The sequence below is a fragment of the Narcine bancroftii genome, chromosome 1 (assembly GCF_036971445.1).
Source record: "Narcine bancroftii isolate sNarBan1 chromosome 1, sNarBan1.hap1, whole genome shotgun sequence".
Classification (NCBI taxonomy): Eukaryota; Metazoa; Chordata; class Chondrichthyes; order Torpediniformes; family Narcinidae; genus Narcine; species Narcine bancroftii.
This window is the reverse complement of record NC_091469.1, coordinates 206,049,068-206,076,916: the sequence shown is the minus strand read 5'-3', so window position 1 is coordinate 206,076,916 and position 27,849 is coordinate 206,049,068. Positions and strand designations below refer to the sequence as shown.

The following is a 27,849-nucleotide window of genomic DNA, read 5'->3' as shown; positions in this document are numbered from 1 at the left end:
GGTTGGAAGTAAATTCTCCAGATGCTTTCACAGCTATGGCCTGTTTCCCAAACAAAAGCAAAAGCAGCTTTGAAATGTTGTCTGACCTAGTGGATATTTACAGCATTCATGGGTTTTATTTGAAATGCACGTGTTTACATTGGAGAACTGAAGGACCAGTCCAAAAGCCAGCTAGAGGGATATCGTGAGAGTAACTGCAATCCAACACAGCAGGCGCAGAGGGAGTAAATGGATAATGAGGCAAATTCTAAATACCAATCAAATGTTCATCAGCCTTTAAGTTTCACTGTGGCAAAGCTGTTTATCTCTGGGGTAGGATGCAGAGGCTTTGGAAAAGGGTTACGAAGATCTTTATCAGGATGCTGTCTGGATTAAAAGATACAAGCAATAAGCAGAGTTTGCACAAACTTGGGTTGTTTACTCTGAAATGGAGGAGGGGAGATGCAGAGATTTATAAACTTATGAGTGACGTAGAATAGGGTAGAGAGATATTAGAGGACATTCACTTCATGTGAACAAGGGCAAGATTAAAGGAGATGCACAGGGCAATGTACAGAGAGTGGTGGGTGGCTGGAATGGACAGGGGTAGTGATGGAAGCAGATACAGAAAGAACTACATCCTGCAATGGTCTAATTACCTCAGCCTTCACAATGATCTGTCCTTTTGCTTTGATTGGTTGTAATTGATTTGATCTGGCCCAGGGGTAAGCGACATTGTGCTGTCCAAACCTTCTGAGTATTGTTCTGTGAGGCCACCTCAATGCTTCCTCGAGTATTCAAAGATCATCTTTAGTAACTGGAACAGTCAATACATTCATCTTGACTTCACAGTGACCTATACCTTGGAGTACCTTGTCCTCTGTAGTTAAAAGATCTTTGACAGTCACACTTTAGGATAACTTTGTGTACGAAGAAAGGCTCTCTGTGTGAAATGCCATATATGTCGGTGCACAAAATAGTATTGAACCTTAAAAGTGTCACCCCAAAACCAGGGTCATCTTATATGCCAAGTATAAAATCTGAACCTCAATATCCTGTGGTTTAGAGAGTCCCCCATGATGATGGAGAACAGCATAAAATAATTGCATGACTCCTACGGTCCTACCACTAAAATATTTTTCGACTGAAACTTACATTTGGGAAGCTGGGTTAATAATGTTACATTAAAACAATAAAAATATATTATCAACTTGTCTAACATACCTTAAAAATAACAGCACAGCAAATGAAACTAACAGTTACCATTTGCAACAGCTGACAAAAAGTAAACAAGCCAAGGTCCCAGGGTGTGTTCTGTTTACGCTCACAGTAACCAGTCACCTGTACTTTTAAAGACAGGATTTCTTGGAAAGGCTGAAGTTGTCACTAATGTGCAATGAGAAGAGGCGCAGCACACTGGGCCCATTCTAGAGAAGCAGGTAGCAGACATGGTCCGTAAGCAGCGTCGCTCTATCAAGAAATAAAATGTGCAGTTTTGCATTTCAGTGGGCTAAAGACAACCAAGGGCCCAGCAAAGACTTCAAAGCCACTATTTTCATAATGTAGTTTCCTCTTTATGAAAATAAGTGATCCAGTACTGAGGCAGAAAACTAAAATAATGCAGAAATAACCAGCAGATCTTGACGTTAAAATTATTAATTCTTACTGCTATGTAGTACAACAAAGCAAGAAACACGATTATCTATTAAGCAACATCAGAAATGTGGGTGAAATATCTATGAACTTGGTTGGTAAAGGACTTTTGGGTCAGAAAGCTCTCAGCAGTAAGTGCCAAACTTGGGGTCGTCTTACACAGCAAGTAGAGCTCAAGACCTACATTTTAAGAGGAAATGCAAGGGTTGTCTTATACAAAGGCTGCCTTATAAGGTAATTGGCAGACCTTGGTGATTCTCTTTATCTACCTTCTGCTGAAAAAAAAGAGGTCAGTACCACCTCTTCCCTGAAACCAGCCAGCCTGAGTTTGACTACATTCAGCATTTTTAAAGGTTTAGTTGTTTCCTCTTTGGTTATTAACATCAGCATTTGCCAACAACAAATGTTAAGTTGTGTCATATAGTTCTGTGTTTTCTGTCTTCCCTTTCTTCTATAAAAACTTTAGAACCAGGAGCAGGAGTCGGCCATCTGGCCTTTCAAGTCTGCTCTGCCGTTCAATAAGATCATGGAACTCCAACTGTTTTCCTTTTCCTCATAACCCCTGATTTCCCTACTCAGCAAAAATCTATCTGAATGTATTCAACGAGGCAGCCTCTACTTCAAAATTCTGCTTTATTGTCAGAGTATATACATGACATCGCATACAACCCTGTTATTCATTTCCCTGCCAACCAGGCCGACCTTCTACTCATTGGTGGTGTCAAATATAAACTTTACTCAAGGAAAGATATGCGTACAAAAGAGAGAATTGTAAACAAGAAGGAAATTCTCACTTCCCTCTCAGAGAATCGGTTCCTCCTCACTTCTGTCTTACATCTATTCTCCTGAACCTTGAGGGTACGTTCCCTGGCTCTCATCTCACCCACCAATGGAATTGACTTTCCTGTCTCTTTCACCAAGGCAATCTTTTGGTATCCTCCTGGAATGTAAACTATTTTAAACATTTCAACCCACCTCTGCAGCCAATTCCTTTAAAGCTCTTGCGTGCAGGCCACTGGGTCCTGGCCATTTGTCTGCCTTCAGCTTTGTGAGTTCCTTTAATACTTGCTCCCTTATGATTTTACAAGTTTCTTCCTGTTGTTTAAACAAGACCACCTGCTATCTCAAGGAAGTTTTGGGTGTGCTCTACGATGAGGACATTGATTTTACCTACTGGACAAATCCTTGTTTCTTCAGCCTTGCTCTCCAGGTCCCACACCCACCCTAAACATCTACTTATGTATCGATGGAAATTCTTACTGCCTGATTCGGCATTAGACTTAGAATTTCCCTTGTCCATTTTCTCCCTCTTTTCTTTCATTTTTTATTGCTGTAGTCTAAAATTGCCCTAGTCCTCTGGCCTACCTCCTTCCTTGCCCTCTACTCAATTGAACGGTATCCTTGACCTCTTGTCAACTGCAAGGCAGGAGGTGATAGGTGTTTCATTATTACTTTGGTTCACCACGTCCTTCCACAGTTACCCGTCTGATGTGTCCCCATCATGATGAAAGTTGAGATTCTCTCATCAAACTCTCCTGAGAGTAACATTTTCTGTACTCTTTCAGAAAGCATTTGTTTTCAAAATGAAAATTGAAAATGCTGATGCAGCCCACAAAAGTGCTGGAGAAACTCAACAGGACAGGTAGCATCCACAGGAAGTTGACTTTTCAGCCCTGAGCCCTTCTTCAGATGTGCTGAGAATCAGGTAGATGTCAGAATAAAAAGGTGGGAGAGGGGGAGGGGAGAGAAACACAGGCTAACAGGTAAGAGATGGATGCAGGTGGGAGGGTAGAAGAGAGTGAATCTTCTTTCCTGGATCCAGCACTCACCCGATCCTGCTGCAATTTTTACAGGTGGGAATGGAATTCCTCGTGAGGCTGGGCCCATTAATTAACTTGAGGCATTTGGACATGAACAATAGGGATGGTAAAAAGGTATACGGGGCTAACGTGCGCAAAAGGGATCAGCTTAATTAGACATTATGGTCAGGGTGGACGAGGTGGATCAGGAGCACCTCTGTCCATGCTGTACAGTAATAGAAAATAGGCTGTACTAAGTAAATGAAATTCAAGCAAATGAACGTCCTACATTTTGGACAGAAAACTGATGCCTGGCTATAACCAGGGAAAGAGAATCTGACAAGGAAGGGGAACAAGGGGATCTAGGAATACAAGAACATGTCCCTGGAAGTTCCAACACTGGGCAGATAGGGCATGGTCAAACCAAGTCTCACCTGCTAGAAACAATCAGCAGGTCAGGCAGCAGGAGTGGGGCCTAATCTTTCAGGTGCAAGGCCTTCTGATGAATTTTCTGGTTTTGTTCCAGATTTCAACCATCTGCTCTCAGGTCTTTGATTTCTATTCTTGTGTCAGAATTTAGTTGAGGATTATCTGGTCCACTGTGCACAGGTCTGCTGGGTTTCTTGAGATGAGGATAAATTTGGGTTAATGAGGACAATACAAGACATGGGTCTTCATGAAAGAATGCACAGCCTTACCTACCCAACAGCGAGACATGAGAGAAGCAGCTTCAGGGAGTGGGGAGGGAATAATTTAAATTCAAAATATAAGTATTTCTATAAAAAAATGAATACATTTTGACATACAGCATGGTCCCTGAGGTGGAGGAAACCAGAGCGCCTGGAGGAAACCCAGGCAGACATGGGGAGAACTTACAGACAGCTCCAGATACATACCTAGACTGTTGGTGCCATAATAATGTTATGCCAACTGCTACAATAATAGATTGTACAACTTATTGTGAGGACAAATGACTTTCACTGCAAGAGGGTTTGAATATAAGAATAAAGATTTCTCACATGAATTACTCAGAGCTTTGGTAAGAGCCCACCTGGGATGCCTTCCCACCATATCCTATCCACACAGGGAGGGCAGAGGTTCCTGGGATGATGGATCAGTCATACAATGCAGGTTTGGGTCAGTTCGCCTATATTCACTGAAGTTTAGTTGATTGAGAGAGAGTCTCAAATCACGGGACAAGAAATTCAGGTCTGAGGGGAGGGTATCCATTCCAATTTGTCTACTGCAGCAATAGGCCTAAGATAGATGCTATCCCACTGGCTCTACACAAAGCCCTGGAACACCTGGACAGCAAAGATGCATATATCAGGATGCTCTTTATCAATTACATTTTGACATTTAACACCATCACTCCCTCAAAACTGATCAGCAAACTCCAAGACCTGGGCCTCAATACCCCACTGAGTAATTAGATCCTGGATTTCCTCACCTCCAGACCCCAATCAGTGAAGATTGGCAAGAACATCTCCTCAGCTATCTCCATCAGCACCAGAGCACAACAGGGCTGCAAACTCTACTCACTTTCCACCTATGACTGTGTGACTTGGTATGACAACAACTCCATTTACAAATTCACTAATGGTACCATGGTAGTGGGTTGTATAAAAGGGGCAAAGAGTCTCACTCAATGTCATCAAAACCAAGCAGGTAATTGTGGACTTAAGGAAGGGAAAACAAGAGGTGTACCATCCAGTGATCACTGGGGGATCAGAGGTGGAGAGGGTGAGCAAATTTAAATTTCTGGTTGTCATGATCTTGGAAGAGCTTTTCTAGACCCAACATTCTGTCATTGTGAAGAAAGCACATCATTATTTCTACTTCTCAGGAATTTGCGAAGGTTTAGTATGACATCAAAAACCTTGGCATACTTCCACAGATGTGTTGTTGAAAGTGCTGACTGCCACATGGTCTGGTATGGGGGCACCAATACCTCTGAGTGGAAACCTCTGCAAAAGGTTGTGGATAGAGCCCACAAAACTCTCCCCAGCATCGAGAACATCTATCGGGAATACTGCTGTTGGAGAGCAGCAGCAATCATCAAGGATCCACACCACCCAGCACACATTCTGTTCTCACTGCTGGCATCAGGAAAGAGGTATAGGTGCCACAAGACTGGTATCTCCAGGTTCAGGACCAGTTGCTACCCCTCCACCGTCAGACTCCTAAACAGCAAACTCAGTCAGAGACTCAACCAAAGTTAGGAATCTTACTTTGCATATGATTTATTACTGAATTATTTTTCTGTATTACACAGTTTGTTTGCATTTCTCTCTTTTGTATACAACTACATCGGGGCTGCCTTGTGCACCAGTGATGAGCTTGTTAATTTCGTTCACTTCACGCCCAATTTCCACCAGTTCTCAAACTCACCTGGTCCATCTCCGAAAACACTCTCCCTTTCCTGGATCTCTCGGTCTCCATCTCGGGAGACCAGCTTTCCACCGACATATTTTACAGACCCACCAATTCCTACAACTACCTTTTTTTTAATATTTATTTTTGATTTTCATAAACTCAAAAATTCAAACGAGCAATGCAATCCCTTTCAGCACTCATATAACATACAGAATCTGTATTTATCCCCCCCACACCCCCCCACCCCCATCCCAATACAAATGAGAATGTGGTCAAACAAATTATATAGATATAAATACCAGTGGGCTCAATGACCCCAGAAACCTAGGTAAAATAAAACCAAGTTGACTAAATAACAAAGGGTAAGGAATAAAAAACAAAGAACTGAAAACAAGCCTGAAAAAGCACGTCAGCAGCATCAATTATCCAACTTCTTTAATCTCACTCATTTCCCTGCTGGGACGGATTGTTCCAATACCCATATTTTCAACGAAAGGGGAACTAGTCAAATCTGTGTACCAATGTATTTCAGATAGAGTTGCCACACTCTAATGAATGAGTCATATTTCCTCCTTAGATTGTATGCAATTTTCTCCAGGGAAATGCAATTCTACATTTCTGTATTCCATCGTGTAATATTTAGTTGCGGGTCGGAGTTCCACGTAACCGCTATACACTTCCTGGCTACCGATAAGGCAATCGTCTCTAACTGAATTTGGTATTTGGACAGTCTAAAACTCGCATCCCAGAATGTACACCTGGATCCAGTGGGAAATCCACCTTTGTAATCTTTTTTCAGAATGTCCCCAGGTCCTCCCAGAAGGATTTCACCTTTGTACACAGCCAGGTGGAGTGGACCAAGGTTCTAACCTCCACACTGCACCTAAAAAACATTTCCAAAATTTCTGGCTTTAAGTTGTGTAATTTTTGTGGTGGGAGGTACAGCCGGTGCAAGAGGCATTGATGGCTCCAGTCACACTGTCCAGACACAGGTCTTGCAACCACCCTTCATTGATTGTTGTGCCCAAGTCCGACTCCCGTCTCTCCCTCTTCCTGTCTAAGACCAGCTTCAGGCTTTCACTTTGGAATATGGAATACATCTTAGAGATAAATTTATACACATTCCCCTTTTGAATTAGAATCTCCACAGTCAGATAGGGTCATAGATGGTCCCAATTTTTCATTTAAAAAAGATATTATTTGCAAATAGCAGAAGAATGTTCTGTTAGACAAATTATATTTGTTCCTCAACTGCTTGTAACAATCCTCAATACATCTGATCCCTTTCTGGCACTCAGTGTCCAGGATCTCCCACAATTACCTCGACTATACTTTCTCACACCCTGTCCTCTGCAACGATTCCATTCCCTTCTCTCAATTACTCCATCTCTGCCATATCTGTTACCAAGATGTGTTCCAGATCATCTGAAATGTCTGCCTTCTTCCTCAGACGTGGGTCCCCCTCCACCACCATCAACTCAGTCTGGCCCCCTCTGCCCCCAGACACACATAGAGTCACCCTTGTCCTCCCCTACCACTCCACCAGCCTCTGCATACAACACATTATCTTCTGGAATTTCCGGCACTTACAACAGGATCACATCACCAGACACATCTAGCCCTCTCCTCCCCTCTCTGCCTTCTGTAGGGATCTCTCCCTCCATGACTCCCTTATGCACTCATCCCTCCCTACCCCTGCACTTTCCTCTGTGGCTGCATTTGCTCTCACACCTCCTCCCTCACCATGGACCAGGGCCTCAAACAGGCCTTTCAAATGAAGCAACACTTCACTTGTGTATCCAAAGGACTGATTTACTGCATCTGGTGCTCCCTTTGTGGCCTTCCCTACATTGGAGAGACTGGGCAAAAATTGGGAGATTGCTTCACTGAGCACCTTCGCTTCATCTGCCACAGTAATAGAGAACTCCCAGTAGCCAACCATTTCAGTTCTGTGTCACACTCTCACATTCACACGTCTGTCTATGGCCTCCTGCACTGTCCCACCAAGACCATCTGCAAATTGAAGGAACAACACCTTATTGTCCGTCTGAGCACTCTCCAACCAGATGGCATGAACACTGACTTTTCCAGTTTCTGCTAACTTGCTCCCCTCTTCCCTTCCCCTTTCCAGTTCTCCTCCCTCCCTTCACCCAGCCATCCCTCCTCCCCTTGATCGCTGTGGTCCCCTCCCTCCCTTCTCCACCTATCACCTCCTGCCTTGTGACCAACCCCTTCCCCCCTCCTTACACTTTTGTTCAAACGCTTATCGACGTTTCTCCTATACCTTGATGAAGGGCTCAAGCCTGAAATGTCAGTTATGTATTTTTACCTTTGCTATATAAATGTCGCTGTTTGACCTGCTGAGTTTCTCCACTTTGTGTTTTACTTCAACCACAGTGTCTGCAGATTTTCGTGATTTGCTTCATGTACTGTACTGAAGAATCTCTGGTTTAAACATGTGGACTTAAGGAACTCTTCCAATAACCTACCTCAATCAACATCACATTTGTGCTAATTCAACCCTGCAGGTGCAGACTGCAGAACCAAGTATCAGGTATCATTTACTGGAAATATATTACAGCAAAGAGCATTCCCAGTTAACCACCTTTGTTCTCTTGGGTTACAAAGAGCAGCAGGTTTCTGCTGAGTGAAACGTGTCCAATACATCCAACAATGGCACTAGCCCAAGTGGGAGAGAGAGCTGTGCTCCCAGTTTTGATCTGAGACTGGCTGCTGCCACGCAGGGTTTTGCGTATCAGCCCTCCCGGACTATGGAGGGGGCGTCTGCTTCCCAATCCACACCTTGAGAGGGTGTGACGCTGATGACCATCACTCCCAGAGGCTCCCCTCAGGGCTTGTACTAGGAGGTCAAGTGGTACTGCGGATAGCAATCATCTCTCACCACTTGCAGTGAAAGAGCATGTACACAGATTAAACTCAATTCACCAGTTTCACCCAGGCCCTGTCCCTCCCCTCCAACCGTACTCTCTTTACACCTGCTTCTCTTCCCTACTTCCCAATGTTGATGAAGAGTTCTGACTTGAAATGTCAACCATTCCTTTCTCCTCCTGCTCAGTTCCTCCCACAGATTGTTTGTGCTCTAGATTCTAGTGCCTGTATGTCTCCAAATCCTTTTATTTGTTGGATCCTTAATTTTGTAACAGAAGAATTAGGAGTAGGAGTTGGTCATTAAGCCTCTAATTAATTTTAACGTTTCCTGTTGGTAATCAATACGTGTTTATGGTAAATTATATATAAATTCTTTGCTTGCCCTATTACTATACTTTCAATGTCTCCTCAATCTAACAACTACCTCATACCTTTTTTAAAGATTGAAGACCCTGGGCCAGATCACCTTCATTCTTTATGTACATTTTGTAATATTGGATCATTCCGCAAAAGGTTCTTTTGTAAGAGATTTAGTTCCCTTAGGGACTCCCTGAAGAAATCCCTTGGTGGCTGTCATATTGACCATTGCTAGTGGTCTGCTCTGGCCTCCAATTGCATGACCTGGTGACACACCATTCACCAGTCTGTCTCCTCCTTTGAGAACACAAGTAGGGCTGGCCTTGAGGACAAAAGGAAAGGGGAGGGGGGGAAGAACCGTGACACATCAGCACCAAACCCAGGACAGAATTTCCCTTGCAGCCGCTGCGGCAAGGCATGTCTGTCCCGCATTGGCCTCATCGGCCACCAGTGAGCCTGCAGCAGACATGGACAGCCCCCTTCCTAAATATTTGTTCATGAAGCCAAGCCATGAATTCTTTTAATAAGATTTCTTCCTTAGAGAGGGGGAGCAAACCTTTACTGATTATTTCAGACGAGTGCCTCCAGGGCTGTGCACTAAGGCATCTTTGTGTACAGCAACACCCAGGTAACTCTGAACACTAACTTCTTTCAATTTCTCACCATTTAAAATATTCCCCACCTTCTGATTTATTTTTCTGCCAGTGTGGCTGATCTCATGGTTTTCCATATTATAACTTATTGTCATTTATCACTTATCTTGCCTGCGTCTACTTGTAATCACCCTCACAGCCCAAACTGGCAACAAGCTGTGTATCATCAACAGACTTCAATTTATTACACGATCCCCTCAACCCAATTGTTGATATGTGGCATTGGCGTCCCAGCACTGATCCTTGTGGTTGCAAACTGTTTAAAGAACCCCCTCCCAAATGGAAACTGACCTGTTTGTTTCCACTTAGTTAATTAATCTATCCCACTCACTCATTTTGTTTCTAACATGGAATGTAATAAAGGGTCTCCTCAAATCCAAATATACTCTGTCCACCAGTTCACCTCCCTTGTTCTTTGAATTATAACCTTAAAATATTGACAACACTTTTTTTCCCCAACATGATTTCCTTTTTATAAATCCATGTTGGTGTGGCAATGAGGGTGGAATTGAAGTGGTTGGCTGCTGGGTTGTCCTTGCTGCTCAAAGGTGCTCAACAAAGCAACCTCCCAGACTGGGTCTCATCTGCATGATAGAAACATAGAAGATAGGAGCAGGAGTAGGTCATTCGGCCCTTCGAGCCTGCTCCGCCATTCAATGAGATCGTGGCTGATCTTAAAGTTCAGTACCCTGTCCACGCCTTCTCTCCATAACCCCTAATTCCCTTTTTCTTTGACTTGGCTTCGCGGACGAAGATTTATGGAGGGGTAAATGTCCACGTCAGCTGCAGGCTCGTTTGTGGCTGACAAGTCTGATGCGGGACAGGCAGACACGGTTGCAGCGGTTCCCTTATACTGAAGAAATATATCTAATTCCCTCTTAAATATATTCAATGAACCTGCCTCTACTGCTCTCTGTGGCAACGAATTCCACAGATTCACCACCCTCTAGGTAAAGAAATTCCTCCTCATCGCGGTTCTAAATGGTTTGCCTATTATCCTCAAACCATGGCCCCGGGTTCTGGACTCCCCCACCATTGGAAACATCCCTTCCACATCCATTCTGACCAGTCCTGCCAGAATTTTATATGCCTCTATGAGATCCCCTCTCAATCTTCTAAACTCCAGCGAGTACAATCCCAAATTGCGCAATCTTTCCTCATAAGTTATTCCTGCCATTCCAGGTATCAGCCTGGTGAATCGCCTTTGCACTCCCTCCATTGCAAGAACATCCTTCCTCAGATAAGGCGACCAAAACTGCACAGAATACTCCAGGTGTGATGTAGAACAATCCATGTTACAAGCCTATGCTAACAAGGCTCCTCCACTCTTCCTCTGCTAAGTTGATGACTGCCTTGGTGCTACACCCTTGATTAACTCATCAATTTTCTCCACCTTGCTGTCACATGTACAACCAAGATGATGGCACCCGCAAAGTGGAGAAAGAACACATCATGCAGTACACCTCATGAAAGAATATTTTAGCAGACTCCAACCAGGCAGCATCAACTTCAATTTCAATTTACTCTCTCCCATGGGGGTCTCTACCTTTTCCCACACCCCTCGATCTCCCTTCCTCCAGCTCTCCTCCCCTTCTTCCTTCTATCAGAGAACTCCTCTTCTGAGCCCTCTGTCTTGTCCCCATCCCCTCACCTACTTTCTCTTCATCCCTCCTATCTGTATCTACCTATTACCTCTCACTGGTTTAGCCTGTGCTCCTCCCCTTTTTCCACCACCACAACCCCCATCTCTTTATTAAAGCATCTACCCAATATTCAGCAATATTCGCGCCCAAATGTCGATTGCCTATTACTTCCCAGGATGCAGTGTGACCTGCTGAGTTTACCCAGCACTTTTGTGTACTGCATTAGACCCCAGCATCTGCAGATTCTCTTATTTACCCAGTGGTCATAAGTTCAGTCCTCGAGATTTCAAGTAATGGCTGAGCCTGATCTGCTTATTCAGTGGCGAATAGACCAAACCTAAAGCATTAGAAAGGTTGTGCATGTAACTGATATCCTTACCAGAGACTTGAATAAACTTGGATGAAGACTCATTTTCCTCAAAGATAATGGTATCTCTAATAGCCAGACATAGCTCCACTCCTACTTCCTTCCTGTACGGAAACAGAATTCTTGCCTCCATGGGTAAACTTGGCAGTGACGAATTCCATCATATTCAGTACTGTGCAAATAATTCATGGTCCCTACGGCAGCTGGTGTGCTACTTAACATTTGTAGTGTGTGCTGTTCTGCATTTCTCTGGCATTCCGCTTCCACATTCTATTGTATGTACAGCACAGAACAGTAGAGCACAGGAACATGGGGATGTCCCTCCATCCCCCTACACACCCACGTATTTATCTAAAACACTATCATTGCGTTTTACATGTTGCTTCCACATCACTTTTAACAAGCAGAAAACCCTGCAATTAACTTTAAATGTGGCAAGGAGTGTGGAATTGAAGTGATGGCTGCTGCAGTGGACAGAGTAAAGGTGCTCAACAAAGCGATCTCCCAGACTGCGTCCCATCTGCATGATGTAGAACAATCCATGTTACAAGCCTATGCTTACAAGGCTCCTCCACTCTTCCTCTGCTAAATTGACAACTGCTTTGGTGCTACACCCATGATGAACTCATCAACTTTCTCCACTTTGCTGTCACATGTACAACCAAGTTGAGGGCACCTCCAAAGCAGAGTGAGTAGCAGGAATGTCAGTGCAACTTGAAAGGTTTGTTCTTGTACCTCATTGCTCTTTTGATGTTTGGGTACATCAGGATGTGCATCACATAAGTGTAGACAATGGGAGTGGGAGCAGAAGGAGAATAATCCTGTCTCATTTCCATATCCCAATAATCTTTGCTACCTTTTATTTCTAGAGATCGATCCAGCTCCTCCTGAAGTATATTCAATAACGGCGTTCCTAGTTTCAAAGTTCAAAGTGCAGATTTATTGTCAGAGTACAGACATGACATCACAAACAACCTTGACATATCTTTTTCCTGGGGCCAGACAAAACTCCTAGGTATCAGTAATTGTAAACTGTACTCAAGAAAAAGACAGAAGTAAAACATGAAAGTCAGGACACCATCGATGAAGTAGAGACACAAAGCTGGAAAAACTCAGCAGGTTAAACAGTGGAGAAGGGAGGGAGGGCACAGAAGCAAGTGGGGGGGGGGGTGGGGGAGGGGTTTGGCTCTGCGGATGGAGAGCTGGAGGAAAGGAAAGGGAAAAGAGAGAGACTGGGGAGTAGGCTGCAGAAACCAGAGAAGTTGATGTTCACAAATTCAAGGAGCAGAAGCAGGCCATTAAGCCCCTCGAGTCTGTTCCAAGATTTCATCTGGTTGGAGAGTGCCCAGAACCCTGCCTGACCAGCTGAGTTTCTCCAGCATTGTGTTTTGTTAAGATCTTTGAGACTCTATTCATGAACGCATTGTTCCACCATAGCCTCTGGAGAGAGTGGGAAGAATATTAACGGCGCAATGAGTTTCCCGGGCATCACATTCCTTTCATTTAATACCTTGACACACAGCTCATGATTCTTTCTTGGCTCCAGACAGTATCCTGTTTATAATCAGCTGAACACCTATTCATGGTGCTCAGGATGCAGATAAGTATACAGTATATGCCCAGAAACATTCAATCCTTTGCCAGGACTCTTGCTCCACAAACCACTTATTGAAAACTTACCCCAGAATCAAGGCTCACACTCCACCTTGCATGTTGTTTAACTGCATTCCCCAAAATTAACATCTGGTTGTACAACAACTTAGATAATCTCTGTGCAAGAAATCAATTCCCACTGTTTTTCAGCCTGAATCTGAAGGGTAAGGACAGCAGGTACTCCTATATTGAGAGCTGGGACATGGCAGCTGTCGCCACTTCAAATTGCCTTGTAAAATGGGGTTAACCCCTATTTGAAAGGGCCGAACCAGACAAGCCCGGTCAAAATCAACCCAGGACCCAGACCTACCTCGGAGGTGGTCGGGAACCCAGTACAATTTACCCTGGTGTCTTCCTCTGCCTATGTGAAAGGGGAAATGGCTCACCCAGATATTCTGGAGCTTTAAACAGAAAGGACACACAGGGAACAGGGGATTCCTTGTTGCCCCGTGACATGTCACTCACCATGTCATCACAGGGCAGGATCCCCCTTAAGTTGCTGGGTTGGTGATTTAACAGGTAGGCTAGGCTGCTATTTGAAAGGTGCAGGAGGCACACACAACCCAATAATCTCACCTGGGTCCCAGGAGGGCTATCCGTGTGCTGCAATTTGAAAGCACCTATTGGCGGGTAGATGATGAAGGAGCTTGATGTTCCCCAATCTTCCTTTCACTGTGGACTCAGGGTAAGTGTCAGACCAGAGAGTTGAGGAGATGTGAAGGGGAAGATACTTGGGCAGAGTTCAAACACTGGCATGGATCCTTGGCTATCAGAATTCCAAAACTTGGCACTGTTCAATACTCGTCAATATCAGTAAATTACCTTACCTCATGGTTCTGCTTTTTGAAAACTTAATATGCACATATTGGTGGCTACACTTCCTTCATTTAATGGTGAAAACACTTGAATTCTATTACAAAGAAAGAATTGCTGGAGGAACTCAACAAGTCAGACAAAATCGTGGAGAAATGGTCTGTCAGAGTTTCAGGTCTGGACCCTTTATCAAAACTATGATAGAATATAAGGGAGAAAGAAGATGGGAGCGAGGCCCAGCGGTGATAAGGTATAGGACAGAAAGAGATGGTGGTTGACCAGGAGAGCCCAGGGGGATCACTCTCCACTGACCATTGACGACTCCACCGTCGGGGTAGACAAGAGCACCAAATTCCTTGGCATGCACCTGGTGGACAATCTTTTCTGGTCCCCCAATGCCAGATCCATTGCCAAGAAGGTCCAACAATGCCTTTACTTCCTGCAGAGGTTGAAGGAAGTTCACCTTCCACCCTCACTACATTGTATAGGGGATGCATTGAGAGCATCCTTCATAACTGCATCACTGCCTGTTTCGAGAACTGCGCCAACTCAGACCTCGAGTCCCTGCAGCAGATAGTAAAGACTGCCGAGGGGATTTCCCTGTTGCTGCGTGACATGTCACTCACCATGTCATCACAGGGCAGGATCCCCCTTAAGATGGACATTTATAACGGCCGTTGTTTGCAGAAAGCCATAAACATTGTAAAGGACTCCACACACCCTCCAGCCATCCAGGAAGAGGTACCGAAGCATTTGGGTCCTCATGACCAGATTGTGAAAGTTTTTTCACCCAAACTGTGAGGCTTTTGAACTCCAGGTATGTAGGGCTAGCATATGTAACAAAGTGATATGTTATTTGTAAAAATGTTTCTGATGTAATTTAGCCGTGTAAATAAGCAGCTCCATGTCCGGAGAAACACTATCTCATTTTCAAGGTACCCTGCAATGGTTATAGTATGAACAACAAATAAACACATCTTGATTTGACAGAAGGTACAGGAGGTAGAGAGACAGGTAGAGGGAGAGACCATGAGGAAGGGGGAGGGAGTTAGAGAGAGAAAAGAAATAAGTACAGGAGTAGGTAAAGAGAAGATAGGAACTGTGGAGAATTGGGGGGTGGGGAGATTAGAAATGTTCACATCGATAAGGTTAAGGCTGTTCAGGAGGAATATGATGTGCTGTTCCTGAAGTTTACATTTGGTCTCACCCTGTCACCGGATGAGGCCAAGAACAGACATGTCACTGTAGGAATGGTTGGGGAAATTGACAAGGCTGGTTACAGGAAGCCTAAGTTTAGACCCACATACAGAGAGGAGGTGCTCGACAGAGTGGTCACCCCATCTGCATGTCGTCGCACTGATGAGAAGGCCACATCAGGTACACCGAATGCAGTTGATCAAATTGTTACGTGCCCAAAGGACCCCAAAACCCAGCAGCAATAGACATTCACAAAGGCAAGAGGCTTTCAAAACAAAAGTTTTTTTTAAAATAAAATTTTTATTTTTCACACTGTGAACCATATCAACCAAAATACATACAAACATTTCCCTCTTAAATATACAGTGTCATTTTCTCCCCTTTTTTTCCCCCCTATCTTCCCTCCCCCCCTTCCCACCCCCCTCCAAAACCAATAAATATTCAACATGTACAATACAATAAAACCATTAAACAATGTCATCACACAATGAAAATAAACAAGAAAATTGTGACATCTACTTTTACACACTGGATCAGTTCATTTCGTCTTCTTTTCATTCTATCATTTTAGGGGGTGGAGGTCCGAGGCAAGCCCTTTCTGTTGTGTTCCATGTGTAGTTCCCAATTTGTTCAAATAATGTGACTTTGTTTTTTAAATTATATGTTAATTTTTTCCAATGGAATATATTTATTCATTTCCATGTACCATTGCTGTACTCTCAGGCTCTCTTCCGATTTCCAAGTTGACATTATACAATTTTTTTGCTACAGCTAATGCTATCATAATAAATCTTTTTTGCGCTTCATCCAGTTTGAGGCCTAATTCTTTACTTCTTATATTACTTTGAATAAAGATCTCTGGATTTTTTGGTATGTTATTTTTTGTGAATTTATTTAATATCTGATTTAGATCTTCCCAAAACTTTTTCACTTTCTCACAAGCCCAAATTGCATGTACTGTTGTTCCCGTTTCCTTCTTACAGTGAAAACATCTATCTGATAATGTTTTTTAACTTTTGAGGTGAGATATATAATCTGTGTAACCAATTATACTGTATCATGCGTAACCTTGTGTTTATTATATTCTTCATAGTTCCAGAACATAACATTTCCCATGTTTCATTTTTTATCATCATGATTAAATCCTTTACCCATTTTTGTTTGGGTTTATAGCTTATTTCATCATTTTCCTTATCTTGCAGCTTGATGTACATGTTCGTTATAAATCTTTTAATTATCATTGTGTCTGTAATCACATATTCAAAGCTGCTTCCTTCTGGTAATCTCAGTCTGTTTCCCAATTTATCCTTTAAATAAGCTTTCAGTCGATGGTATGCAAACATTGTACCATGAGTTATTCCGTATTTGTACTTCAATTATTCAAATGTTATTAAATTATTTCCCAAAAAACAATTTTCTATTCTTTTAATTCCTTTTCTCTCCCATTCTCTAAAGGAAAGGCTATAAAAGGGATTAGCTGATTTTGCGTCAATAATAATTTTGGTATTTGGTATTTTTTTTCCTTTCTAAGTGAATCTTCTTCCATATATTGAGTAAATGATGCAATACTGGTGAGCTTTTATATCATACCAGCTTTTCATCCCGCTTATAAAGTATATGTTCCAGTACCTTCTCCCCTATTTTATCTAGCTCTATCTTAGTCCAATCTGGTTTTTCCCTTGTCTGATAAAAATCTGATAAATACCTTAATGTGCTGCTCTATAATAATTTTTAAAGTTTGGTAACTGCAAACCACCTTGGTTGTACCTCTCTGTTAATTTATCTAACGCTATCCTCAGTTTCCCCCCTTTCCATAAAGATTTCCTTATTATTCTCTTTAGTTCATTAAAGAATTTCTCTGTCAATGGAATTGGTAATGATTGAAATAAGTATTGTATCCTTGGGAAGACATTCATTTTAATGCAATTTACCCTCCCTATCAATGTTAGCGGTAATTCTTTCCAATGTTCTAAGTCTTCTTGCAATTTCTTTATTAGTGGCTGATAATTTAATTTGTACAAGTGACTTAAATTATTATCTAACCTAATACCTAGGTATCGGATTGCTTGTGTTTGCCATTTAAATGGTGATTCTTTTTTAAATTCTGTATAATCCGCATTATTCATTGGCATCGCTTCACTTTTATTTGCGTTGATCTTGTACTCCGATATTTCTCCATATTCCTTCAATTTCTTATGTAGTTCTTTTATTTATATTTCTGGTTCTATTAAGTATACTATGATGTCATCTGCAAATAAACTGATTTTATACACCTTCTCCTTTATTTTTATCCTTTATTTTATTTTTGGTTCTTTATCAGTTCTGCAAATGGTTCTATTGCTAAAGCAAACAGAGAGGGAGATAGTGGACATCCCTCCCTAGTTGACCTACTTAATTTAAATTGGTTCGATACATATCCATTTACTGTTACCTTCGTCAATGGTCCATTATATAATGCTTTAATCCAATTAATATATTTTTCTGGTAGATTGAACCTCAGTAATACTTTGAATAAATAATTCCATTCTACCCTGTCAAAGGCTTTTTCTGCGTCTAAAGCAACAGCCACTGTTGGCATCTTATTTCCTTGAACTGCATGAATTAGATTAATAAATTTACAGAGATTATCCGCTGTTTGTCTTTTCTTAAGAAATCAAGTTTGATCTTGTTTTACTATTTTTGGTACACAGTCGGCCAATCTGTTTGCTAATAATTTTGCTATTATCTTATAATCTGAATTAAGTAGAGATATTGGTCTATATTGATGCTGGTGTTAGTGGATCTTTCCCAGTCTTTGGTATTACTGTAATTATTGCTGTCTTACATGAATCTGGCAAGTTTTGTGTTTCTTCTATCTGGTTCATTACTTCCAGGAGAGGAGGAATTAATAACTCTTTAAATGTTTTATAGAATTCTATTGGGAATCCATCCTTTCCAGGCGTTTCATTGTTCGGCAGCTTTTTTAATATATCCTGTACTTCTTCTATTTCGAATGGTTTTGTCAGTTTGTTTTGTTCCTCTTTTTGCAATTTTGGCAGTTCAATTTTAGCTAAAAACTCTTCTATTTTATCATCTTTCCCCTCGTTCTCAGTTTGGTATAATTGTTCATAAAATTCCTTAAAGTTCTCATTAATCTCCACTGGATTATATGTAATTTGTTTGTCCTTTTTCCTTGATTCCAATACAGTTCTTATAGCTTGTACTGTTTTAAGTTGCCAGGCTAATATTTTGTGTGTTTTTCCTCCTAGTTCATAATACTTTTGCTTTATTTTCATTATGTTCTTCTCCACCTTATACTTTTGTAATGTTTCGTATTTTATTTTTTTGTCCACCAATTCTCTTCTTTTTGTTATATCATCCCTTGTTGCTAGTTCCTTTTCTGTACTTACTATCTCCCTTTCCAACTGTTCTATTTCCCAATTGTAGTCCTTTTTCATCTTAGTTACATAACTTATTATCTGCCCTCTGATGAAGGCTTTCATTGCATCCCATAATATAAATTTGTCTTTCACTGATTCCGTATTTATTTCAAAGTACATTTTACTTTGGCGTTCAATAAACTCTAAATTCCTGCCTTTTAAGTAGCATGGAGTTTAACCTCCATTTATATGTTCTTGGTGGGATGTCCTTCAGTTCTATTGTTAATAACAAGGGTGAATGATTAGATGGCAATCTAGCTTAATATTCAGTTTTTATAACTCTCCCTTGAATATGGGCCGACAACAAAAACATATCAATCCTTGAGTATGTTTTATGCCTACTCGAATAATATGAGTATTCCTTCTCCCTTGGGTGCTGCCTCCTCCATATATCCATAAGTTTCATTTCCTGCATTGATTTAACCATAAATTTGGCCATAAATTCTTTTTGCTAGTCTTTTGTCCAGTTTTATCCAACATTGGATCCAAATTAAGGTTAAAATCCCCTCCTATCAATATATTCCCCTGCGTATCTACAATCTTCAAAAAAATATCTTGCATGAACTTCATTAGGTGCATATATATTGAGCAAATTCCAAAATTCTGAATATATCATTACATACCTCCCTGCTGGATCTGTTATTTCCTCTATTTTGATTGCTACATTTTTATTAATTAATATAGCTACACCTCTGGCTTTTGAATTATATGATGCTGCCGCTACGTGCCCTACCCAGTCTCTCCTTAATTTATTATGTTACACTTCAGTTAGATGTGTCTCCAACACAAATGCAATGTCTATTTTTTTCTTTTTTCAAGAAATTTAATAGCCTCTTCTGTTTAATTTGGTTATGTATTCCATTGATATTTATAGTCATATAATTCAACATGGCCATCTCATATCCTGTTTTCACCTCATTTCCACTTCCTCACCACCACCATCCCCCTTTTCCCCATTTTCATCTCTCAGTTTTCACTTTTTAAACTCAATGGATGACAACACATTTAAAACATAAAATACTTCAACAACTCCCACATCCAATATTCTCTTAGCCCCAAATGTCTCCCCCCCCCCCTTTCTGAGTTGCCCCTTATCCCTTGCCGGGCAACCACAACTCCCTTCTCCATTTGGATTGTGAACCCGCTCGCAAGTGTCAACTGATTTCGCAGTGACGGTTATTCTCTCCCCCCCCGAAAAGACTTTTTTTTACACATATAACAAAGTTCACCCTCTTTTTTTTCCCCTTTACTTCCTTTCTTCCCTTCTCTTTCCCTTCTTTAGTTATTACATATACATTATTTTTACATCTTTATATATATTTTATCACCGTTCTTCATTCTTGTAACAACTTTTCATCTCTTCTTCTGTCCTGCAGGCATTCTGCAAATTCTCGTGCTTCCTCCAGATCCAAGAACAGTCTGTTTTGCTCCCCAGGAATAAATATTTTAAGCACAGCTGGATGTCTTAACATAAATTTATAACCTTTGTTCCATAGGATCGATTTTGCTGTATTAAACTCCTTCCTCTTCTTTAAGAGTTCAAAATTTATGTCTGGGTAAAAAAATATTTTTTGACCCTTGTATTGCAATGGTTTATTGTCTTCTCTAATTTTATTCCTTGCCCGCTCCAGTATATTTTCTCTTGTTTCTCAAAAATTTTACTAAAACTGATCTTTGTTTTTGATGTGTCTGTGGTTTCGGCGCTAGTGTTCTGTGTGCCCTTTCTATTTCCATTCCTTCCTGCATTTCAGTCATTCCCAGGACCTTTGGGATCCATTCATTTATAAATTTCTTCATGTCTGTGCCTTCTTCACCCTCCTTCAGCCCCACTATTTTTATGTTGTTTCGCCGACTATAATTTTCCAATGTATCAATTTTCTGAGCTAACAACTCTTGTGACTAACTTTTTTTATCACTTTCTTCTAATTTTCTTAAATCGTTCACTTCCATTTCTACAGCCATTCCTTGTTCTTCCACATTTTCTACTCTTTTCCCTTTTTCTGTCATGACCAACTCTAATCTATTCACTTTTTCTTCTGTACTTTTCATTTTTCTTTTAATTTCACTAAATTCTAATGTCAACCATTCTTTTAATGCTCTCATTTGTTCTTGGAAATAAAACTTTATCCATATTCTGTCCATCTGTTTTACCTTCTATTTCTCTGTGCAGATCTTGGTCTTCTTCCTCTTCTTCTGTGTCTGCACCTGTGTTTGTGTCTTCTTCTTCTTCTCTTCCTTGTATCTGTGTCTCTTCTGACTTTCCTGATGAATTGCTTGTGTCACTTTGCTGGACTTCTTCTTGCTTGGCTTCTTGCTGTTGGTCTTCTTCTGGGCTACTCATCTGTTGGGCCTCTTGCTGCTGCTCTTCTTTCCTGTCGCTTTCCTCTTCTTTCAGCTGAGAGGCCTGGTGTCGGGCATCCCTCAGCTGGTCACGTTGTGTTTGCCCGCTCCTTGGCTGAGCCCCCCTCCCGTCGATGTTCTCCTTCTCCTTAGTTAGTGCACTGCGCACTTTTGTTTGGCTCAGAGAGCCATTTTTTCAGTCTAGCAGTTAGGGGGTCATGACTCTGTGGGGTCGTCACCAACCTCGGAGAATGAGCTCTCTTCTCCACGACGGCTCCCTGTTTCTTCATGCAGGTAAGGCCTTCTCCTTTCTTTTCCGTCGTCTTTTCTTCTTTTTTTTTTACATTGTTTTTATTTTTTCCTTCTTGGGTGCCATTTTCTTTCTTTTCTCTACAACTTTCTTTTATTTGTTATGTTTTGTATTTCTTGAACTTTGTATTTTCTTCACTTTATTTCTTCTTTTCTGGAGAGGGCTGGTACTCCCCTACCAGCCACTACTCCATCACTTGAGTTTTTTTAATCAACTTCAAACATGAAAATAGAATCAAACATTAACTTAACTCTATACTTAACTAACCCAAATTGACCCCCTTCTAATTCTAAGTGCACGTGTACGCAATGTGTGTGTAAATTCAAGAAAAGTTCTTTGGTTCACAATTCAATCTCACTTCTCTTTCTTCCAAGTTCTCTGGTTGCAGGCAATCACCATACTCTGCACAGAATTTAACACGTATAAAGTTCACCACGCTTGGTGCTTGAAAAGTAAATGTTTACTGCTCAGGAAGGTACTTGTGGGGTTTGCAAAGAGAGATATTTGTTGCTCCAGGATTTCCACAACTGAGGTATCACTATCTTTTCCAACTGCAACCCCAAAGAGAGCATGTGACTCATGTCTTGCAAAACCCCCACCTTCCTGAGCAAAACAACAGGAGTTCTTTCTTCTGCTCCCATCTGTTGTTAGATAAACAAAATCCAGAATTGACCTTTATGTGAGCACTTTGCAGTAAAGGTACTGATAGACAGCATGACTCCAACAAGACAATGGTCACCTACCTGTGAAAGGTGTTTACATTCTGTAATGTGAATTCTTCAGTCTTTCAAATTAGATCTGTTTTCAAATGTGTGTATGTATGTGACCTACTCTAAATCTTATAAATTCTCCCCAAATATTAATATTGCTACAAAATATACTCATTATTTGTACAGTGCTTTGGCCATTGTTAAAGGAATGTGAAAGATGCTATATGAATGTCTCAAAATTCAGCGAGACAAAATCAGTAGCCCCTTTTAAACTGCAGCGCCTGTGTAGCCCTCCAGGGACCTGGGTGCTTTTAAATTGAAGGGGGATTGACCCATTAAATTGCCAACCCAGCAATTTAAGGGGGATCCTTCCCCCACCATGATGCATCACGCACTCACCGGAGATACTGCTGGATGTTCTGATGTTGACTGCCCGGTAACACATGCACGCAAATGCCAATGTCACCGGAATAAGCGGGTCAGCCACTTTCATTTTCGAATCAGCCGTGGACGAGACCTAGGTAAGTTTAACTAGGTTCCCTGACTACCTCTGAGGTAGGTCAGGGACCCGTTTGGGTTCTGATGAGATTGACCCAGTTGGACCCTTTCTAAATGCCATGTAACTGGGGGGCTAACTGGGCAAATTGCCCGGTTAACCCCATTTTACATGGCAGTTTGAAAGGGCTTACTGCATCCTGACCCACAAACCACAAATGACCCAGGTTAGCTATCTCTGATCCCTGTGTTAGTTCAAATACTATCTTTAAACACCATTGATGAACGAGTAGCTTAATCACAAATGTCTCCTACATATGTCTAAATGTAGATATTGTGAGCGATGAGTAAAACCAATATGAAAATATGAGAGATGAAGAAAGCTAGTATGGATATATGTGTAATGAATAAAGCCAGTATGAATAGGATAAGGGTAGATAATAGAATGTAGTAGGAAGTAAAGTTAGTCTGAATAAGATAAGGGTCTTCTAGCCTTAGACAGAGTCAGCCAAGTTCCGCATATGTAATTAGTAAGCCTTAGACAGAATTAGCAAGTTCTGCATATAAGTTAGTAAGCCCTGAGGGTTGGGAAGGTGTGAATAAGGACAAGGGCAGGTTTGTCAGACAGGATACCCCCTGGTCCTCCGTTCACAGAAACAGCACATAGGCAGACAGGATTGCCTAATGCCAAATTCATCCAGGAGGCAGAAGAATGTAAGGGGGAGGGTAACTCTATACTGAAATAAACTGTATAAAAGTTGGGTGAGCCCCAGTGTGTGTGTGTGTGTATTCCCAGGGTAAGGGGAAGCACCCAACTTTACATTGTTGTGATAATAAATTTTCTTTGTTCTAAATTTTTGTCTCGAGCAAATTCTGTGAAGGTTCTTCTGTTTCTCACAATATGAAAATGAAGAAATTCCACAAACCTGTTAAAACCAGTCGCATCATGTTGTCAGTGATGAACGAAATTTTATTGACAACATTCCACAGCCACTTATAATGTGTCAGTAGATAATGTGAGAAAGCAGGTCTTGGTTTCAAAAATGTGTGAACGCTTGTCCAGAAATATGCTGGAATTAAAAATACATCTTTCACTCAACAGCAAGACTACATTGATACCAGAATCTCCCAATTTTACCCTTGTCCTAGTTTATCAATCCCACCCACTGCCCAATCAGTGCCACCAAGGTTTCTGTTGGACGAGATGGTTTTCTGATTATTCCAGAGTGCACAGTTCAGTTATCAATGAGCATCTGATAACCCAAACCCACCAATTTATTGGGTAATCTCTGGGAATATTGACATTTTAGAAAATTTAATTCACATGAAGCATAAATATTACCTCAAGGCCCGTGAAACTTGTATTTGTATCATTGCATGTGTAAGTAGTATTTTAGCTGACATATCTTCCAATGGGAGTGGAACACTAACCAACACAGGGCTGAGGCAGTCAATTAAAATCTACTCATTTGGAATCTAGGAACAGGCACCAGGAATAAGTCATTTTTTTTCCATCCTGAAACATCAGTTCAGGTAATAGGATAACATGATTTGTCCATCTCACCTGTTGTAACATAGAGGGTCACATTAATGGTTGGACAGGAAAAGAGATCGAAGATCACTGCCCTGTGTTATGGAATGTCAGGCCCGGTCACAGCCAATTCTACCTTATGGTTGGTCACCTGAAGTCACCTTCCAATTGGTCACTTGAAGTCACATTAGCCAGTACCTCGGACAAATTCCAGATCCCAGGTATAAAACCTGACTGCATGGTCCAGCCACTTTCTTTCCTCTTTCTCCTCTTGCTGAGGTTGCTATCTGAGCTGATCCAGACAGGAGATTGCGAACAGTGCTGGAGAACTAACCCACTGGGAGGTGTGTAGATGAGGGAACCATCTGGATTATCTGATCTAATTATTAATAGCTTCTGTAAGTTGAGTCCTGTGCCTGCTTGTTGGGGGAGGGGTAGCAGGTATTGCTTGCTTTAACCCTCTGTAATTGTTTGCATGCGGGTGTGCATGTCCTACTGCGTATAATATGTTCGCCACTATAAATAACGGTTTACTGCTACTGTGTGTCCAGACCTGTCAATTTTTCAACCCTTCGAGCTTGTTTCCCACCACACCTGCCCACCAACAATCCATGATCCACACCGATCACATTGTGGCTTCATCACAAACTGTGCTGGGCAATAAAATTCAGCTCCACGGCAGTGTTTACTGCCCAGACAATTTACCACTTGTGTCTTGGAGAAACATCACTTGACTTTGGGAATGAGAACTGCTGCTCAGATGTGGATGAGGTGGGTAAGACCACTGTTTTGAACCACTGCCATCTGTGTGGTGAAGATGATCTCAGTGTACTGTAGGTAGGAAGCTGAGGATTTAGACCCAGTGAAGTTGCATAGACTCTTCCAACTTTAACATGTAAATTGTGTATTAGTTCTGGAAACGCGAACTTTGACTGCACAGTTTTATCATGAATACACTCCAAAAACAAACCATGCCATAATAGAGAATAAAGCCTCTTTATTAAAATCTGTTTGTGCGAGCTTCAAATCCATGCATTGAGTGAGATTCCATCACATAGTTTAACCAATTAAAGTGATTGATAACAAACTTACATAAAGTGCAATTCTCTCCATAATATCCAGTGTGCGAACAGTCACATTCATAACCTTCCTGTCCTACATTAACGCACACTCCTTTGTTCTGGCAGGGCCAATAACAGCAGGGATTTACTATAAAAAGACCAAACTAAGAGTTAATTAAAGATCTGAGATATCACATTGGCAAAAAAAAAAATTAACATGCAAGTTTTCACTCTTTACGAACTGCTGCAGTGCAGCCACAGGCAAAATCATGAAATGTATTCTGTAATAAAATTACGCTAAAATATTTCTTAAAGGGCATAAGATTGTGAGGTTTAGTTGTTAGATCACATTTTGCAAACCAACATCTCAAGTGCCGTGCAGGGATAGACTTCATGTCTCCCATTGGCTTTTACTTGTTAAAATTTTACAAGTAGGAGTTAATGGATCAGCATGTTTATACAGTGCCCAGGCGCAAGAACTAAAAATATTTTGTTATTAAGACTGGTGCCAGAAATTTAAATTGCTGGTTGGAGGTTCCTGTTCCAAGAGAGGCCATGTGGCTTTTGCAAACAGAGAGAATACATTCATTCTTTGGGAAAGAGAGAGAGACTAAGAGATTTTGCAGCAGATGGTGTTGATGACTGCAAGTTTGCAGACCTGTGGCAAGACCCTATTTCAAGACAGGTTTGGAGTTCCCAGTTCAGTTAGTTATAAATCTCTGTAGTCAATTGTAGAGGGTGTGGCTAGTTAATGTGTTTCTCCTGAAATAGGGGAAAAGGAAGAACTCTTTGTGGTAACCTGGAAGAAGAGGTTATCTTTTGGAAAAGCCCAAGAGGAGGCAAGTTTCTTTGGCGAGACATTTCAGCGGCTGATTGAAAGAGATCAGTTTTTGTGTGTCCAAAGAACAATGAATCTCTCTGAAACCAACAAAGACCTTCCTGAGTGGTAACAATTTAAGTTAAAGCACCAGAGCCTGGTGAAGATCAGAAATGTTTAATTCTGTGCACAGTATGGAAGATGGCATGATACCAGTGAACTTGAAGAAGTGAACAGTGAATGACTGGACAGTGAAAAAGAACTTTCCTGAACACATAAACATTACATACACATGCATTTTGAATTAGAAGGGGGTTAAGTTAATAGTAATATTACCCCCTCCATAAATCTTCGTCCGCGAAGCCAAGCCAAAGAATATTAAATATTTGATATTATTATGTATTAAGAAAAAAAGTTTTGTTTAAGTATCTATAGTCTGTTTGCTGCTGGTTGTTGAGTCCTTTGAGTTTGTAACAATTCAAAGAAGATTGTTTTTAGAAATTTCTGTGGAAGTTTATTTTTGGTAAGAAAGCAGACTGAGTCTAACTAACGTCCAATATGGCATATGCAGATATTCATTATAAATGGGCTCTGCAGGTGACTTCATAAAGATCTACAGGATTCTGGGAAGCATTGATAAGGTAGACAGCCAGCCTAGGGCAGGAGAAGTAAATACCAGAGGATATCCATACAAGGTGAAGGGAGGGAAGTTTAGGGGAGACATCAGGGGTGAGTTTTTTTTTAAACACAGAGAGTTGTGGGTGCCTGGAATGCCTTGTCGGGATAGTGGTGGATGCTGAAACATTAGGAGCATTTAAGAGATTCTTAGACATGCTCATGGATGATAGAGGGTTATGAGGTAGGGAAGGTTTAGTACTTTTTTTAAAGAATAAATGGGTTGGCATGACATCGAAGGCTGAAGGGCCTGTAGTGGCTGTAGTGTTCTATGTTCTACATCTCCTTAAACCACACCCCTCCCCAACTCACCCTAAATGCATGTCCTCTAGTATTGTTGCATTCTTTTCAAACATCTGTTGACAGATGTTCCTTGATTCTACAATTATAATAAATGGATTATAATTATAATGCATCTGCACCCATTGTTTCTAATGCCTCTCCCAGTTAGGTAGTTCTTCCCCTTTTCTGGAGCTAGGCTGTGTGTTGTCAACATTCTGAGGCATCTCTGAGTTACGATGCAAATGCTGAGCTTTTCACGTTGACGTTACTTGGGTAACATCAAATGCTTGCTTGACATTTAGTTTCCTTTGATATTCTTGGATAGCCCAAACAATGTGATGCTGCAAAGTCTCTTCCAAACTTTCAAATCTGCAACAAAGTCTGCAACTGCTTCCCTTGAATGAAGGCTCCTACTGTGGTTTTGCAATGTTGACTAAACTGGAGCTTGGAGTAATCATGTTGTGCATTCAGTTAACTCATCCTTCAAATGTGTCTTACCTCCTTATTTGTAATGGACAAATTCAAGTTTATTATCATGTATAACAATATGCAGTGAGAACGTTTGCTTCGTGCAAGAGGATTTATATGGAAGCAAAGAGATCTTACTGTAATTATTTGGTGAGATCACATCAAGATTTTTTTAAAAAGCAAAAGTGCAGCCAAAGTTCACCAGATTGATTTCTGGATCTGGGTTGTTGTATAAAGAGAAATTAAACAGGCTGGGCCTATATTCTATAGAGTTTAGATTGAGAAATGGTCTCATTCCTGACTCTGTGAATACAGAGGTAATGTTTCACCTGGCTGAGTTTCTAGAAGCAGGGTTACAGTCT

The 27,849-nt window shown here is 41.2% G+C and overlaps 1 protein-coding gene and 1 long non-coding RNA gene across 5 annotated transcripts in view; both read right to left on the bottom strand.

The window, feature by feature from the left end:
- Positions 1-27,849, bottom strand: part of LOC138738624 (prostaglandin G/H synthase 1-like) — a 56,818-nt gene that overhangs the window by 13,123 nt on the left and 15,846 nt on the right. For all 4 annotated transcript variants that reach the window (XM_069889234.1, XM_069889225.1, XM_069889210.1 and 1 more), the window contains exons 3-4: positions 25,277-25,393; positions 23,580-23,723 (exon numbers count right to left, since the gene is read on the bottom strand). In XM_069889234.1, the coding sequence (XP_069745335.1) occupies positions 23,580-23,723; positions 25,277-25,393 (261 nt within the window). The remainder of the gene's footprint in view (positions 1-23,579; positions 23,724-25,276; positions 25,394-27,849) is intronic.
- LOC138738674 (uncharacterized) lies at positions 811-12,831 on the bottom strand. The gene is made up of 3 exons (XR_011341670.1): positions 12,573-12,831; positions 3,866-4,053; positions 811-1,449 (listed from the first exon to the last, which is right to left on the bottom strand). It is a non-coding gene; the product is annotated as an uncharacterized lncRNA (long non-coding RNA).